This window comes from Salmo salar, chromosome 24 (genome assembly GCF_965601325.2).
Source record: "Salmo salar chromosome 24, fSalSal1, whole genome shotgun sequence".
Lineage (NCBI taxonomy): Eukaryota > Metazoa > Chordata > Actinopteri > Salmoniformes > Salmonidae > Salmo > Salmo salar.
The window spans coordinates 10096031-10111811 of NC_138314.1; the positions used below are offsets into that span (position 1 = coordinate 10096031).

At 43.8% G+C, this 15781-nt stretch overlaps 1 protein-coding gene across 2 annotated transcripts in view; it reads right to left on the reverse strand.

Annotated features, from left to right (window-relative positions):
• LOC100195200 (dual specificity testis-specific protein kinase 2) overlaps nt 1-15781 on the reverse strand; it is a 30219-nt gene that overhangs the window by 3381 nt on the left and 11057 nt on the right. Inside the window, exons 3-9 of one of the 2 annotated variants that reach the window (XM_014171023.3) lie at nt 14370-14575; nt 12861-12982; nt 10328-10376; nt 7743-7892; nt 919-1092; nt 675-758; nt 368-454 (exon numbers count right to left, since the gene is read on the reverse strand). In XM_014171023.3, the coding sequence (XP_014026498.1) occupies nt 368-454; nt 675-758; nt 919-1092; nt 7743-7892; nt 10328-10376; nt 12861-12982; nt 14370-14575 (872 nt within the window). Of the gene's footprint in view, nt 1-367; nt 455-674; nt 759-918; nt 1093-7742; nt 7893-10327; nt 10377-12860; nt 12983-14369; nt 14579-15781 lie in introns of both variants that reach the window. The other variant, XM_014171022.3, reaches the window with a different exon arrangement.

A 15781-nucleotide genomic window follows, 5' to 3' on the forward strand; every position in this document is an offset into this window, starting at 1 on the left:
TTTGTAAGTCGCTCTGGATAAGAGCGTCTGCTAAATGACTTAAATGTAATGTAAATGTAATAAATGGACAGGAAAGACCTGATCCTAGATCAGCACTCCTACTGCTTTGTGAATGTGGGTCCTGAAATACTACTTCTGACATATGAAGTCTGTCTGGCATCAGACCAGAGACAAAGAGATTTTGGCTTTTCATTTAAGTTTACACATAGCTAGGGCTCTATACTGGTCATCGGGCTGTAAGCAGCCATGTAACGTTCACTACAGTAAAGTTATGGTACCTAATTCTGTATCTACTACAGTAAAGTATACTGTATCTGTAGGCAGCCATGAACTGTACTGTAAAGTATACTGCACTGTGTCTACTCACCAGACAGCAGCTGGCTGCCAGCTCCAACACGCGCTGAGGACACCCGCTCGCCAGCTCCCTAAACGCACTCACATCCAGGCCGTAGTCCTGTCAAACACGCACATGCACAGCAGACATTACACATGGTGCATACGGCAGAGCTTCCACACAGGGTACACGGCAGAAAACCTGGATCTATGTCCAGTTGTGCTGTATGTCTCCTGCAGCTCTCTATTCAGTATGTGTGTTTGTGTGAGTGTATATCAAAATGAACAAAGCTTTTTCACTGTACGGTCGTGCATAAGGTGAATACAGAGTTGAGCTTTACCTGGGTTCTTGGTAGAATCTCTGGGTCTGCAGGGATCCTTGCCAGTATTTCACAGAGCACAATCCCAAAGGAGAATACGTCCACCTGGTGACAACACAGACCCACATACCAATCATCCAACCAACAATGAGCTGTGTTCAAACAACGAGAAAATGAAGAAAAAAACCTGAATCTTTCCGTTAGCCTCCAAAAGAGTGTTCTTAACCACATCTTAGCCAATGAAGGGTCTTGGTGGCATGTATACCTTCCGGTCGTAGGGTTCCCCGCGAAGCATCTCCGGGGCCATCCAGAAGGCAGATCCCACCAGGGAGAGCTTCCTCTCTGGGTCTTTAACCGGCAGCTCCACCACCTCTCTGGCCAGGCCAAAGTCTGTGACTAGGGCCTCCCTGCCCCGCGCTGTCACACGGATCAGACAGTTCTGCAGAGACAGACGTAAGAAATCATATGTGAGTATACAGTGCCTTCGGAAAGTATTCAGACCCCTAGACCTTTTCCACATTCTGTAATGTTACAGCCTTATTCTAAAATTGATCAAATAAATAAAGCAATCTACACACAATACCCCATAATGACAAAGCGAAAACAGGTTTAGACATTTTTGCAAATGTATAAACAAAAAAAAATGTCATACCTTATTTACATAAGTATTCAGACACCTTTGCTATGAGACTCGAAATTGAGCTCAGGTGCATCCCGTTTCCATTGATCATCCTTGAGATGTTTCTACAACTTGATTGGAGTCCACCTGTTGTAAATTCAATTGATTGGACATGATTTGGAAAGGCACACACCTTTCTATATAAGGTCCCGGAGTTGACAGTGCATGTCAGAGCAAAAACCCAAGCCATGAGGTTGAAGGAATTGTTTGTAGAGCTCAAAGACAGGATTGTGTCGAGGCACAGATCTGGGGAAGCGTAGCAAAAAATGTCTGCAGCATTGAAGGTCCCCAAGAACACAGTGGCCTCCATCATTCTTAAATGGAAGAAGTTTGGAACCACCAAGACTCTTCCTGAGAAATCGGGGGACAAGGCCCTTGGTCGAGGAGGTGACCAAGAACTCGATGGTCACTCTGACAGAGCTCCAGAGTTCTTCTGTGGAGATGGGAGAACCTTCCAGAAGGACAACCATCTCTGCAGCACTCCACCAATCAGACCTTTATGTTAGAGTGGACAGACGGAAGCCACTCCTCAGTAAAAGGCTCATGACAGCCCGCTTGGAGTTTGCCAAAAGACCCTTAAAGACTCTCAGACCATGATAAACAAGGTTCTCTGGTCTGATGAAATCAAGATTGAACTCTTTGAGCTGAATGCCAAGCGTCACATCTGGAGGAAACCTGGTACCAACCCTACGGTGAAGTATGGTGGTGGCAGCATCATGCTGTTGGGAAGTTTTTAAGCGGCAGGAACTGGGAGACTAGTAAGAATTTAGCAAAGATGAACAGAGCAAAGTACAGAGAGATTCTTGATGAAAACCTGCTCCAGAGCACTCAGGACCTCAGACTGGGGCGATGGTTCACCTTCCAACAGGACAACGACCCTAAGCACACAGCCAAGCCAATGCAGGAGTGGCTTCGGGACAAGTTTCTTAATGTCCTTGAGTTGCCCAGCCAGAGCCTGGACTTGAACCCGACCAAACATCTCTGGAGAGACCTGGAAATAGCTGTGCAGCAACCTGACACAGCTTGAGAGGATCTGCAGAGAAGGTGAAAAACTTCCCAAATACAGGTGTGCCAAGCTTGTAGCGTCATACCCAAGATGGCTCGATGCTGTAATCATTGCCAAAGGTGATTCAACAAAGTACTGAGTAAAGGGTCTGAATACTTATGTAAATGTCATATTTCTGTTTATTTTTCATTTTATTAGCAAACATTTCTAAAAAAATGTTTTTGTTTTGTCATTATGGGTTATTGTGTGTAGATTGATGAGGGAAAAAAAACTATTTAATGCATTGGCTGTGGCACTTGGATGGGAACCAGGTGATATGGTCATATGAGACAAAAATAGAGGTCTTTGTCCACGCACAACAGTGGTGGGTTTGGTGTCAAAAGAAAGATGCATGTGCAGAAATGAACCTCATGCCTACTGTAAAATATGTTGGTGGATATTTGGTGTTATGAGGCGATTTTGCATCCACTGGTCCTGGGGCTCAAATTAAGGTCAACGGCATCGTGAACTCTACAAAGTACCAGGAAATGTTAGCCAAAAAACCTGGTTGCCTCTGCCAGGAGGCTGAAACTTGGCAACAAGTGGATCTTCCAGCAAGACATTGACCCCAAGCACACATCAACATCCACAATGAAATCTACATTTTGCTATGTCTATCCCATGTGGTTTGAATTGAAGAGGGCAGTCCATAAGTGCCGACCAAATGATATCAAGAATCTGGCATGTTTCTCCAATCATAAAACATTATAGAATAGGGCTCGGTGCCATTATCCTTACAAGAGGAGAATGCACAATGTATTGAAAACGACGGTGCCAATAAGTTTGATCCCTATCTTTCTGAGCGAGAAAAATATGACTTGTTGTCGAACAAAATATCTTTCTCTGAGCAATTGTATTAGTATATAATTTTTTGTTTTTATTGTTTGAGTATACAATATAGCTCAGTATTTCTATTATTTCTTTTATACAGTATTTTTTTTGCTAATCTTTATTAAGGGTGCCAATCATTTTGGAGGTTACTTTATGCAATTAAGCAGACACTTTTATCCAAGGTGACTTACAGTAGTGTCTGCATACTTTTTCACATGGGTGGCCCAGTGGGAATTGAACACCCAACCCTGGCAATGCCACACTGGACTACAGTATACACATCAATATACCAATAACATGTATCAATATATACCATATAGAAAATGACTTTCCCCAATACACACCAGTATGCCAAGACATTTCAACATGACATGGCTAGATCCAGCCAAATAAACAACATGTCATATTAAGGAGATTTCATTCAGTCCCTTTTTTTCCAATACAGAAGTCCTGCCACCATTAAGCATTTCTGTTTTGACATCTGCTTGCCAGCAGAGGGTAGTGTAACACTGTTATAGTACGATCACGGCAATCATCAAACTAAAGCAAATGTGTCTGAATATACAGACAACTCAACTGAACATTCTCTGCCTTGGAATCTCACACATGAACCTGACGTGTTCAACATTACACTTGTCTGTAGGTCTACTTGATGCTTTAGCTACCTGAGCAAATCAAATCAGGCGTTTTGAATGCTGAGAAAAACGTGATGACAGACATGTCATGGAACGACTCTTAATTCTCTCTGTAGTATAAGCAGATATAACTGTATGTGCCCCATAGGGTTCTGGTCTAGGAAATATGGGTGCCGTTTGGGACGAAGCCATTATGAAGGGGATAACCCAGACCAGACACTTTTAAATAGCCTGACTCAATGGAATCTGCACTCATCACCTCCCCACCATGCTAAATGATTCAGTTCTGACCTGGGATCTGTTGGTGGGCTACAGAGGTGACAATCCACCTGCTTTGGCATCTATGCTTACAGAGAACAAAGCCCAACTGTGTGTTCGGTGGTGATTACCATAGCAGACTATTTATTGTAAGTGTGGAGAGAGTGCATGGGAGATGACTGGGGCCTGGGCTCCGTAACAGTAGGTAAGCTACTATAGAGGACCCAAGATTCAATAGTGGAGTGGTTACATAAGCCGAGCAGGTAAAGAGACAGGCAGGCAGGCTGACAGGTAGAGAGACAGGTAGGCAGGCAGGCTGACAGGCAGACAGGCTGACAGGTAGACAGGCAGGCAGAGAGACAGGCAAGCAGTAAGACAGGCCGGCAGGCAAAGAGACAGTCAGTCAGGCAGGGCAGGCAAGCAGACAGACAGCAATATAGGTAGGCAGACAGGCAGACAGGGAGACAGGCAAGCAGGGCAGAAAGGCAGACAGGCCGAGAGACAGTCAGGCTGGCAGAGCGGTTAGGGTGTAGAAAGGCAGACAGACAGGCAGGCGGAGAGAGAGTCAGGAAGAGAGGCAAGTCGGTAATAAGAAGGCAGGTAGACAGGCAAGCAGACAGACAGGCAGACGGTGGTGTGGAGCAGAGACAGCCCAAGAGAGACAGAAAGGCAGACAGGCAGGGGTGTGGAGCAGAGACAGCCCAAGAGAGACAGGCAAGCAGAAAGGCAGGCAGGCAGGCAGACAGGGGTGTGGAGCAGAGCAGGAACTGCTGATGAGGGAAAGCAGGCGGAGGGAGGGAGGGAGTGAGGGAGGGCCCTGTTGGCTGACATCCTCTAAGCATCTGGATCCCATTATAGAGGGAGCCACAAGCTCTCTCTCCCGCTCCAGCGTTTCCATTCAGTAGCCTGTTATTATCTGGAGATCGCTCCAAGCACCAGACCTGACCGCTAAACTTAGCATGGGCCCTCACCCCAGAGCCAAAGAAAGGAACAGATTTAGAATGGAGAGTTTGAGGGGAAATAAAAAAGGTCTGTGCCACTGGAACTCTGAGGAATTGGCATGAACTGCAACCAAGGCTGTGTCCCAAATGGTACCCCTATTCCATATACAGTGCATTCCTTTTGACCAGAGCCCTATGATCCCAGTAGTGCACTATAGTGGATAGGGTGCCATTTGACCTTCAGAGCTAACTCTGGATTCCAGTTACTCATGTAAAGCTCACTTGTAAAGCTCACTAAAATGATCTATGTTTGCAATTGCATCCACCATGCCTTTCCTTACCCTGGTCATTTTACACTGTAATGACTGCTTCTACAGGAGAGATGTCAGAAGCCCTGCGCTGTGCAGCCAAACCTCATGTCTCTAACTGAAGCAGTGATTGGTTTAACCTAACATTACCTCTTCAGAAAATACACTGCACATGTCTTATTGGACGTAGTGAATGACCTTGCATGTCTGGCTTGGATCCTTTGCTATTTATAGGCGTGGAAGTCCCGTCTTTCACGATTTAAATAGATTGCACATGAGAAGATGCCTCGTCTTGTCTATATGCTTCTGTCATACATCCTTACAGTGCTCTTTTGAAAGACTCTGTAATTGTGAAAGAAAGCAATTGTTTGTTGGTCATAAGATAGATGTTTGCATCCTAGTGCCAGCTCTAACGATACCGGTGGGGGGGATCTAGCGGGGGAAAAAACAACAGTATTATGTTGCAGAAACACAAATTCGTTTCCGGTAAAAGGCCACCATTGAGACCAGAGCAAAATGGATTGTCTTCCTGGGTGACGTGCTAAACGTCAATATGGAACACGCCAGTGTCACCATCAGTGTTCCCAGTGTTAGAGCAGCGAGGGAGAAAGAGAGGGTTCGCTGTGAAGACTTGTGCAGAGAGAGAGAGAGAGAGAAAGAGAGAAAATATATGGGTGACGGTTCCTCTACTATTGATTCACTGATCCTACTTTCCCAGACTAAGCGAGACTGGCTGGCTGGATGTGCGTTTGTGCATGCGTGTGTGTGCAGAGTTGGGTAGGTTACTTTCTAAATGTAATCTGTTATGGTTACTAATTACCTGTCCAAAATTGTAAACAGTAACATACATTTTGGATTACCCACATTTAGTAAAGTCATCTGATTACTTTCCCCTTAAGAGGCACCAGAAGAAGACAAAAAAGACCCATCAAACGCATTTGGTATTTCATCATAGTGGTCTCTGGCTGTATTGAATATCATTAAGAAAACAGAAAGGTGTCATAATGTATTTGTTTCTCTCGCAAACATCCTTTCTGAATTTAAAAGTAATCCATTAAGTAATCATTTCGTTTTTCGAAAGTATCTGTAATTGGCTATTTTTGTGTGTGCTGGTAACATAACTGATTATAGTTACAGGTTTTTAGTAACCGATTACATGTAATCAATTACTCCCCAACCCTGTGTGTGTGTGCGTTCATGTGTGTGTACATGTCTGCGTGTGTGTACAATAACACCGCTCAGAGTGGGAGGACATTAGCATGACAATGGACTGTGCTTGTTGCTTGGCTCCTCTGCATAACATAACTGACCTGCACTTCTGTGGAACCTGGCAACCGGGAGAGAGAGTCAAATGATTTTTCTACGCTGCTGTCTTCTCCACATGGGACAGAGTTATCCTCGGCTTCAGTCTGACTACTGAATAAGCCACAATTCAACCTTATCCTGCATTGTCCACAACAGCAAAAAAAAAAATATTTAACCTTTATTTATTCAGGAGATCAGGAGACCTCTTTTACAATGGAGACCAGCCAGTGGGATCACTACATTATGCCACAGCACTGATGTTGCAAACGTTTGACGTAAGAGTAGGGGTTTACCTGACGTCAAAGAGAGTAGTCAATGGCTGTTGCCACGCCAAAAGTAGTGCACTATATAGGGAATAGGATGCCAGTTCAGTGACAGCCAGTGTGTGAGATGACATCTCCTACTGTTTTTCCTGAGTGTGGACCTTTCTACTGTTCCTGTTCATAAATGGTTACCTTTTGGTCTATGCACCACAAATACGACAATAATCTACAATTAGATGTGCGTGCAGTTTTCCTTTTTTCAGTGACGTCCCTGGTCTACTGTACCTTGGAGTTGGGGACCCCGGTCTACTGTACCTTGGAGTTGAGATCCCTAATCTACTGTTCCTTGGAGTTGAGGTCCCTGGTCTACTGTACTCTGGAGTTGAGGTCCCTGATCTACTGTTCCTTGGAGTTGAGGTCCCTGGTCAACTGTACCTTGGAGTTGAGATCCCTAATCTACTGTTCCTTGGAGTTGAGGTCCCTGGTCTACTGTACCTTGGAGTTGAGGAACCTGGTCTACTGTACCTTGGATTTGAGGTCCTTGGTCTACTGTACCTTGAAGTTGAAGACCCCGGTCTACTGTACCTTGGAGTTGAGGTCCCTGACCTGCTGTACCTTGGAGTTGAGGTCCCTGGTCGACTGTACCTTGGAGTTGAGGTCCCTGGTCTACTGTACCTTGGAATGAGGTCCCTGGTCTACTGTTCCTTGGAGTTGAGGTCCCTGGTCTACTGTACCTTGGAGTTGAGGTCCCTAGTCTACTGTACCTTGGAGTTGAGGTCCCTGGTCTACTGTACCTTGGAGTTGAGGTCCCTGGTCTACTGTACCTTGGAGTTGAGGTCCCTGTGATAGATGTTCTTGTAGTGCAGGTAGATCATTCCCCTGGTGATGTCACAGGCCAGGTCCACCTTCTCCCTCCAGCACAGAGACACATCCTTCCTGGCTAACAGCTCTTCCAGACAGCCCCCACTCACGTACTGCAACATATAAACAACCCATCAGCCCCCAATAACAAACTGAGAACAGACCAAGAGACCAATCAGCCTCACTTACTCACTTACTAGGTTTAAGTTCAAAGGAAAAGGAACACTGCCACTACTTTACTCTCCAACCAATGTGAATGAATTGAGTAGCAAACTGAAGTGAAGAGGAAATTCTTGGAAGTTGATAAAACTGCTTCTTTATTGAAAAACCAACATGTTTTGGCTGCTGCAGGCCATATTTTCCCAGATGAAGGGGCTCACTCACACAGACACACAACCCAACCTTATATACACATGACCAAAAGTATGTGGACACCTGCTCGTCGAACATCTCATTCCAAAATCATGGGCATTAGTATGGAGTTGGTCGTCAATTTGCTGCTATAAAAGCCTCCACTCTTCTTTCCACTAGATGTTGGAACATTGGTGCGGGGACTTGTTTCCATTCAGCCACAAGAGCATTAGTGAGGTCAGGCACTGATGTTTGGCGATTAGGCCTGGCTTGCAGTTGGCGTTCCAATTCATCCCAAAGGTTTTGATGGGGTTAAGGTCAGGGCTCTGTGTAGGCCAGTCAAGGTCTTCCACATCGATCTCGACAAACCATTTCTGTATGGACCTTGCCTTGTGCACAGGGGCATTGTCATGCTGAAACAAGAATGGGCCTTCCCCAAACTGTTGCCACAAAGTTGAAAGCACAGAATCATGTAGAATGTCATAGTATGCTAGCCCGAACCATTAAAAACCCCAGACCATTATTCCTCCTCCACCAAACTTTACAGTTGGCACTATGCATTCGGGCAGGTAGTGTTCTCCTGGCATCCGCCAAACCCAAATTCGTCTGTCAGACTGCCAGATGGTGAAGCGTGATTATTCACTCCAGAGAACACGTTTCCACTGCTCCAGAGTCCAATAGTGGTGAGCTTTACGCGACTCCAGCCGACGCTTGGCATTGCACATGGTGATCTTAGGCTTGTGTGCGTCTGCTCGGCCATGGAAACCCATTTCATGAAGCTCCCGACGAACAGTTCTTGTGCTGATGTTGCTTCCAGAGGCAGTTTGGAACTTGGTATTGAGTGTTGCATCCGCCAAGGACAGATGATTTTTACGCGCTATGTGCTTCAGCACTCGGCGGTCCCATTCTGTGAGCTTGTGTGGCCTACCACTTCGAGGCTGAGCCGTTGTTGTTCCTATATGTTTCCACTTCACAATAACAGCACTTATAGTTGGCTGGGGCAGCTCTAGCAGGGCAGAGATTTGACAAACTAACTTTTTCGAAAGGTGTCATCCTATGACGGTGCCACGTTGAAAGTCACTGAGCTCTTCAGTAAGTCCATTCTACTGCCAATGTTTGTCTATGGAGATTGCATGGCCGTGTGCCCATTTCAAGGGGTGTCCATGTACTTTTGCATATCAAATCAAATGCTATTTGTCACATACACATGGTTAGCAGATGTTAATGCGAGTTTAGCGAAATGCTTGTGCTTCTAGTTCCGACAGTGCAGTAATATCTAACAAGTATTCTAACAATTCCCCAACAACTACCTAATACACACAAATCTAAAGGGGTGAATGAGAATATATACATGCAAGTATATGAATCAGCGATGGCTGAGCAGCATAGGCAAGGTGAAATAGATGGTATAAAATACAGTATATACATGTGATATGAGTAATGTAAGATATGTAAACATTATTAAAGTGGCATTATTTAGAGTGCATTGTATAAAGTGACTAGTGATCCATTTATTACAGTGGCCAGTGATTGGGTCTCAATGTAAGCAGCAGCCTCTCTGAGTTAGTGATTGCTGTTTAGCAGTCTGATGTCCTTGAGATAGAAGCTGTTTTTCATTCTCTCGGTCCCAGCTTTGATGCACCTGTACTGACCTCGCCTTCTGGATGGTAGAGGTATGAACAGGCAGTGGCTCGGGTGGTTGTTGTCCTTGACGATCTTTTTGGCCTTCCTGTGACATCGGGTGCTGTAGGTGTCATGGAGGGCAGGCAGTTTGCCCACGGAGAAGCATTGTGCAGACCGCACCACGCTCTGGAGAGCCTTGCAGTCGAGGGCAGTGTAGTTGCTGTACCAGGCTGTGATACAGCCCGACAGGATGCTCTCGATTGTGCATCTGTAAAAGTTTGTCAGGGTTTTGGGTGACAAGCCAAATTTCTGTTGCGCCTTCTTCACCACACTGTCTGTGTGAGTGGACCATTTCAGTTTGTTGGTGATGTGTACGCCGAGGAACTTAAAACTTTCCACCTTCCACACTGCTGTCCCTTCGATGTGGATGCCCACGATCATCTCCTTTGTTTTGTTGACGTTGAATGAGAGGTTGTTTTCCTAATTGTGTGCATATGTACAGTACATGACTCAGAAATAGACATTAGAGTGTGAACATGTCATGTGAATCCAAGGTGGAGAAAGTAACAATCACCTCTAAAATAGGGTAGAGTTTATCTTCTTTCACACAGATCCCCAGGTACCTAAAACGAATGACAACAACAGAATTATAATGGGGAAACATAATGGAATTCAGAATATACACTACCGTTCAAAAGTTTGGGGTCACTTACAAATTTCCTTGTTTTTGAAAGAAAAGCTAAATAAAATGTCCATTGAAATAACATCAAATTGATCAGAAATACAGTGTAGACATTGTTAATGTTGTAAATGACTATTGTAGCTGTAAACGGCTGATTTTTAATGGAATATCTACATAGGCGTACAGAGGCCCATTATCAGCAACCATCACTCCTGTGTTCTATTGGCACGGTGTGTTAGCTAATCCAAGTTTATCATTTCAGAAGGCTAATTGATCATTAGAATACAGCTGAAAACTGTTGTCCTGATTAAAGAAGCAATAAAACGGGCCTACTTTATACTAGTTGAGTATACGGAGCATCAGCATTTGTGGGTTCGATTACAGGCTCAAAATGTCCAGGAACAAAGAACTTTCTTCTGAAACTTGTCAGTCTATTCTAGTTCTGAGAAGTGAAGGCTATTCCATGTGAGAAATTGCCAAGAAACTGAAGATCTTGTACAATGCTGTGTACTACTCCCTTCACAGAACAGCGCAAACTGGCTCTAACCAAAATAGAAAGATGAGTGGGAGGCCCCGGTGCACAACTGAGCAAGAAGACAAGTACATTAGAGTGTCTAGTTTGAGAAACAGACGCCTCACAAGTCCTCAACTGGCAGCTTCATTAAATAGTACCAGCAAAACACCAGTCTCAACGTCAACAGTGAAGAGGCGACTCTGGGATGCTGACCTTCTAAGCAGCATCTCTTGTGGACAGACAAAATGTCGAGAAACTCGCCTGGGCTGCCGAGATTAACAACCTAAAAACACCATCCTTCACTGAAAGGTTATTACTAATTACATCAACAAGTCAGTCTCCATTTTATTATATTGCTCTGACGTCGGAGCCTGAGAACATTGCCTTCCTCAAACACAGTGAGTTTGTCCCAAATGGCACCATATGGGCCCTGGTAAAATAAAAGGGGCACTTTATGGGTAATAGGGTCCCATTTGGGATTCAACCACTGTGTCTGAGGAAGGCAATGTTTTCACATCCTTGTTTGAGTAGTGCCCACTCACAGAGGGATGGATGGCCTGTCTGTGCCAGGTACATATTGTACTGGACTCAGATTCGCTTTTATCACAGCTCTCTATGCTCTGACATCAGCAGATAAACTGTGCTGTTTGATACCCACTGATACTGTGACCTTGCAAAAAGGCTAATAAGATTGCTTGGACAAACACTATGCCTTCACACCTTATGTAATCACTTCATAGGGGTAGAACGGGTCTACGTGACTATCAAAAACCATGCCAATCATTATCATATTTCCCAGCATGCTCTATTGTAGGTTCATTTTTAGAATTGTTTGTTTCAATATGTGTTTTTGCATGCACATTGATTGACTGATTGATTGATTGATTGATTGATCTTACGCTACACAAAGATAAATAACATATATTTTTCTAAACTAATCCAATCTGTTAGTAGTTGGGCCTGTTACAGAGATGGTTGTTCCCTTTTAGATGGTTTAGGTAGTCTCATTTATCAATTTGTCCTACCTTGGCAGTCATTCTAAATACATGTTGTTGGTGATTAAAACTTCACATTTTGGGATATCCTAACTCTGCCTGTATTCCAATTGGAATTACATATCACTTTACAAGACAACATAATGTGACTTGCCCAATGTGGCCTGCAAACCAAAAGTTTGAGACCACTGTTAGGGTAAACAAAAATGTTTACCTGAAAGGCACACTGGGAAAAATCCTTTACACCCTACAGTGTTAAAACAATACCCTCAAAAATGTTTTAGAGGTAAATACACCCTACAGTGTTAAAACAACACCCACTTTTTGCCATTTAAAAGGAACAAATGGCTTTGTCATTGTGGTGGTACCCTAAACAAGCAGATTTGTACTTTTCCAAAGGTACGCTTTTGTGCCTGTACTACCTTGTTCCCTAAGGTACACTATTGGCACTTTTAAGGTACGAACTACAAAGGTACAATTATGTACCTATAACTTAAGGTACTACAGTGACAAGCGTATGTGCCCCTTTAAGAACACATTTCTGAGTGTACAGTGTAATATAAATCAAATCAAATCAAATTGTATTTGTCACATACACATGTTTAGCAGATGTTATTGCGGGTGTAGCGAAACGCTTGTGTATATAAATATGTAAATACAGTATACAGATATAATACAGTATGCCATGATTCTGTGGTGCATTTAATAATATCCACCTGAAACTATGCCTTCACAGCTTATCTAACCACTTCAGGGGGGGTAATTGAACTAATTGAACTATTCAATTCCTGTGCCATTGACTGCACCACATAGTAGACAAAGCATACATTCCCTGCATTCCAATTGTTATCAATAAGGACATATACCAAAATGTATAAGTGATCATCACAAAAAGGTGTGAGTAACTGACTAATACCTGACTATGTTGGGATGGGAGAGCTTCTGCAGTAGGCTGATCTCACGCACGATGCTATCCTGGTCCACGTCATTCTTATATATCTTCACCACCATCACCTTACAGGTCGTACTGTGAATCACCTGAGAGAAACAGACAAGGGTTTACAGTTTAAAGGTCCAATGCAGCCGTTTTTATATCAATATCAAATCATTCTGGGCAACAATTAAGGACCTTACTGTGATTGTTATCAATTAAAATAAACAAAAAATGCTAATAAGATTGCTTGGACAAACACTACGCCTTCACACCTTGTGTAACCACTTCATAGGGGTAGAATGGGACTACGTGACTATCAAAAACTATGCCAGTCATTATCATATTTCCCAGCATGCTCTATTGTAGGTTGATTTTTAGAATTGTTTGTTTCAATATGTGTGTTTTTGCATGCACATTGATTTACTGATTGATCTTAAGCTACACAAAGATAAATAACATATATTTTTCAATTAACTGTGATTGTTATTAACTGTGATTGTTAATTTTCAATTAACTGTGATTGTTATCAATTAAAATAAACAAAAATAGCATCTCAGCAAAGAGCAATTTCACAAGCAAGAATTTTACCAGAACTGTCTGGGTGTGGTCTGAGTGGGGAGGGAAAACTGAACATTTGCTGTTATTGGCAGAGCGGTTTGGAACTCTTTTTCTTATTGGTCTATTATTAACTAATTTACCGCATGGTGATGTCATCATGGAAGGCCAGAACTCCAACCCACCAAAGCAGGCTGAAATTTCAGGCGATCTTTTCAAATAGCTCTTACACTGAAAGCGCATTATCCTAATTTCCACAATCTCACAGTACTATTCCAACCTTACAGTGTGGAAATATGTATAAAACACAGGAAATCCAGTTTTTGACTGCCCTGGGCCTTTAACCACTAAAAGACCTGCTCAAGACCTAGTCATGTAACGGTGTAAAAAAAAATAAAAAAATAAACAGTTAGGTGTCTGAAGAGAGCTGTTTTTGCAGGTAAATTCATTAAGACCTCCATTAATTGACACTGCCCTCATTTTAATTCTGAATAGCCCCCATGGTTTTACAGTGACCTCTGACGTTCTACCTCACCATCTCACTGGCACTGCTCAATTCTATTCATATTTCAATGTGATTAAATCATCACATAACATAAAACAGATTAATGGCCAGTATTATCTCCAGCAGTGTTCTCTCTACTCAGAACATCCAGTGTTCAAATCTAGTAGACTAATAGATTCATTCTGTAATCATCCCATCTGTCTTTCTCCCCAGGCCCATTCCGCTTCAAAATCTGAATGCATGCCATGATACTCCTCCATTGGCTCTGCTTCTGTACAGAGTGCAGATTGGGGAAGTTATGTTAGCTGAAACACAGTGGGGTACCATTGCTCATAGGGCTCTGTTCTAAAGTAGTGCACTATAAAGGTAATAGGGTGCTATTTGGGATGCATCCTACATTCAATACAGATGGCTAGGGAGGGACCAGGTACCTTGTAGACTTTGGAAAAGAAGCCGCTCCCGATGAGCTCGGCTGTGAAGTTCTCCCAGAACTCCAGCTTGCGGACGGCGGTGCGGAGCTTCTGCCAGCGGTCCACATGGTAGTATTTGTCAGAGGACTCGCCGTAGAGTGTGGGGCTGGTGGGCTCCGAGGACACGTCCACGTCACAGTCACACATCCTGGAGTGGGGAGTGATGTCTGCTATGGTACACAAACACACACGAACATGAAGATGCAAGCATGCATGCACACACACGCATGCACACACAAACAAATACACGCACGCACGCGCGCGCACGCACGCACGCACGCAAACGCACACACACACACACACACACACACACACACACACACACACACACACACACACACACACACACACACACACACACACACACACACACACACACACACACACCACACCCCTCTCCCCTGTGACAGATTACATTGAAAGAAGGGCTGTCCTTAAACAAAGAGTCTGCAAAACCCCCAAATAACCCCACGCAGAAATAAAGTACAGTGGATGAAAGACAGCGCAGATTAGAACACAATAATTCAATCACACACTCGTTAACTAGATGGGAGGGAAAGTGCCTACCCTTCGTGCCTCCCCTCTATGGAGTGAAACAAAGAGACACTAATGGTTCCTTAAAATAGAGAGTAGCAGGCCTGGTCAGTGCAGGTGAGAGACTGTCCAGTGTAGCCTACTCTAGTCAAGTGACTTGTTTTGCATCCTGGTTTATCATATCAACAAAGATGGAGAGGGGTTGTATTTATTTTTAATGAGATGATATGAGTGGCACATGAAGCCCACACACAGGATGAGAGGGAGACATTCGAAAATAAAATGTGTTCTTTTTTTTTCTTTTATCTGGAGATGTATCTTTCATTCATTTGTAACCAGTTTTTTCCCTCATAAGATTATGTTCCTCGATTGCATTATTTATACATGTCAGTGTGTGATTCTATCTTTAAGGTTTTGAGGCCTTCTTTCACCAAGCCCTTATCAAACACAAATTATTGGAATCGCCTGTCACAGGAAACTGTCGCTGAGAAGAGAACCTCTAACAGGAAGCTTGTGCAGCAAACCAAACCACACTGTCATTGTTTTTATAGCAGTAGGATAGACACATATGCTGTGTTGCACAGACATGTGGTTTACAACATACATAACTGTCCACCCCTTACAATTGTAATGAATACGATGGGAGACAGAGAGCTGGTTTCAAGCGCAGGGCGCAGCAGGTGTTTACTGCTAAGGACCACAGGAGGAGGCAGGTAGCTGGGTCCAGGGGCAGGCAGAAGGTCATACACAGGGACGCCAAAAAGGTAACAGTACAGGCAGGGAAAAGGCTAATAACGTAGTCCGGGAGATCAGGCAAGGGGTTGACGACAGGAAATCTG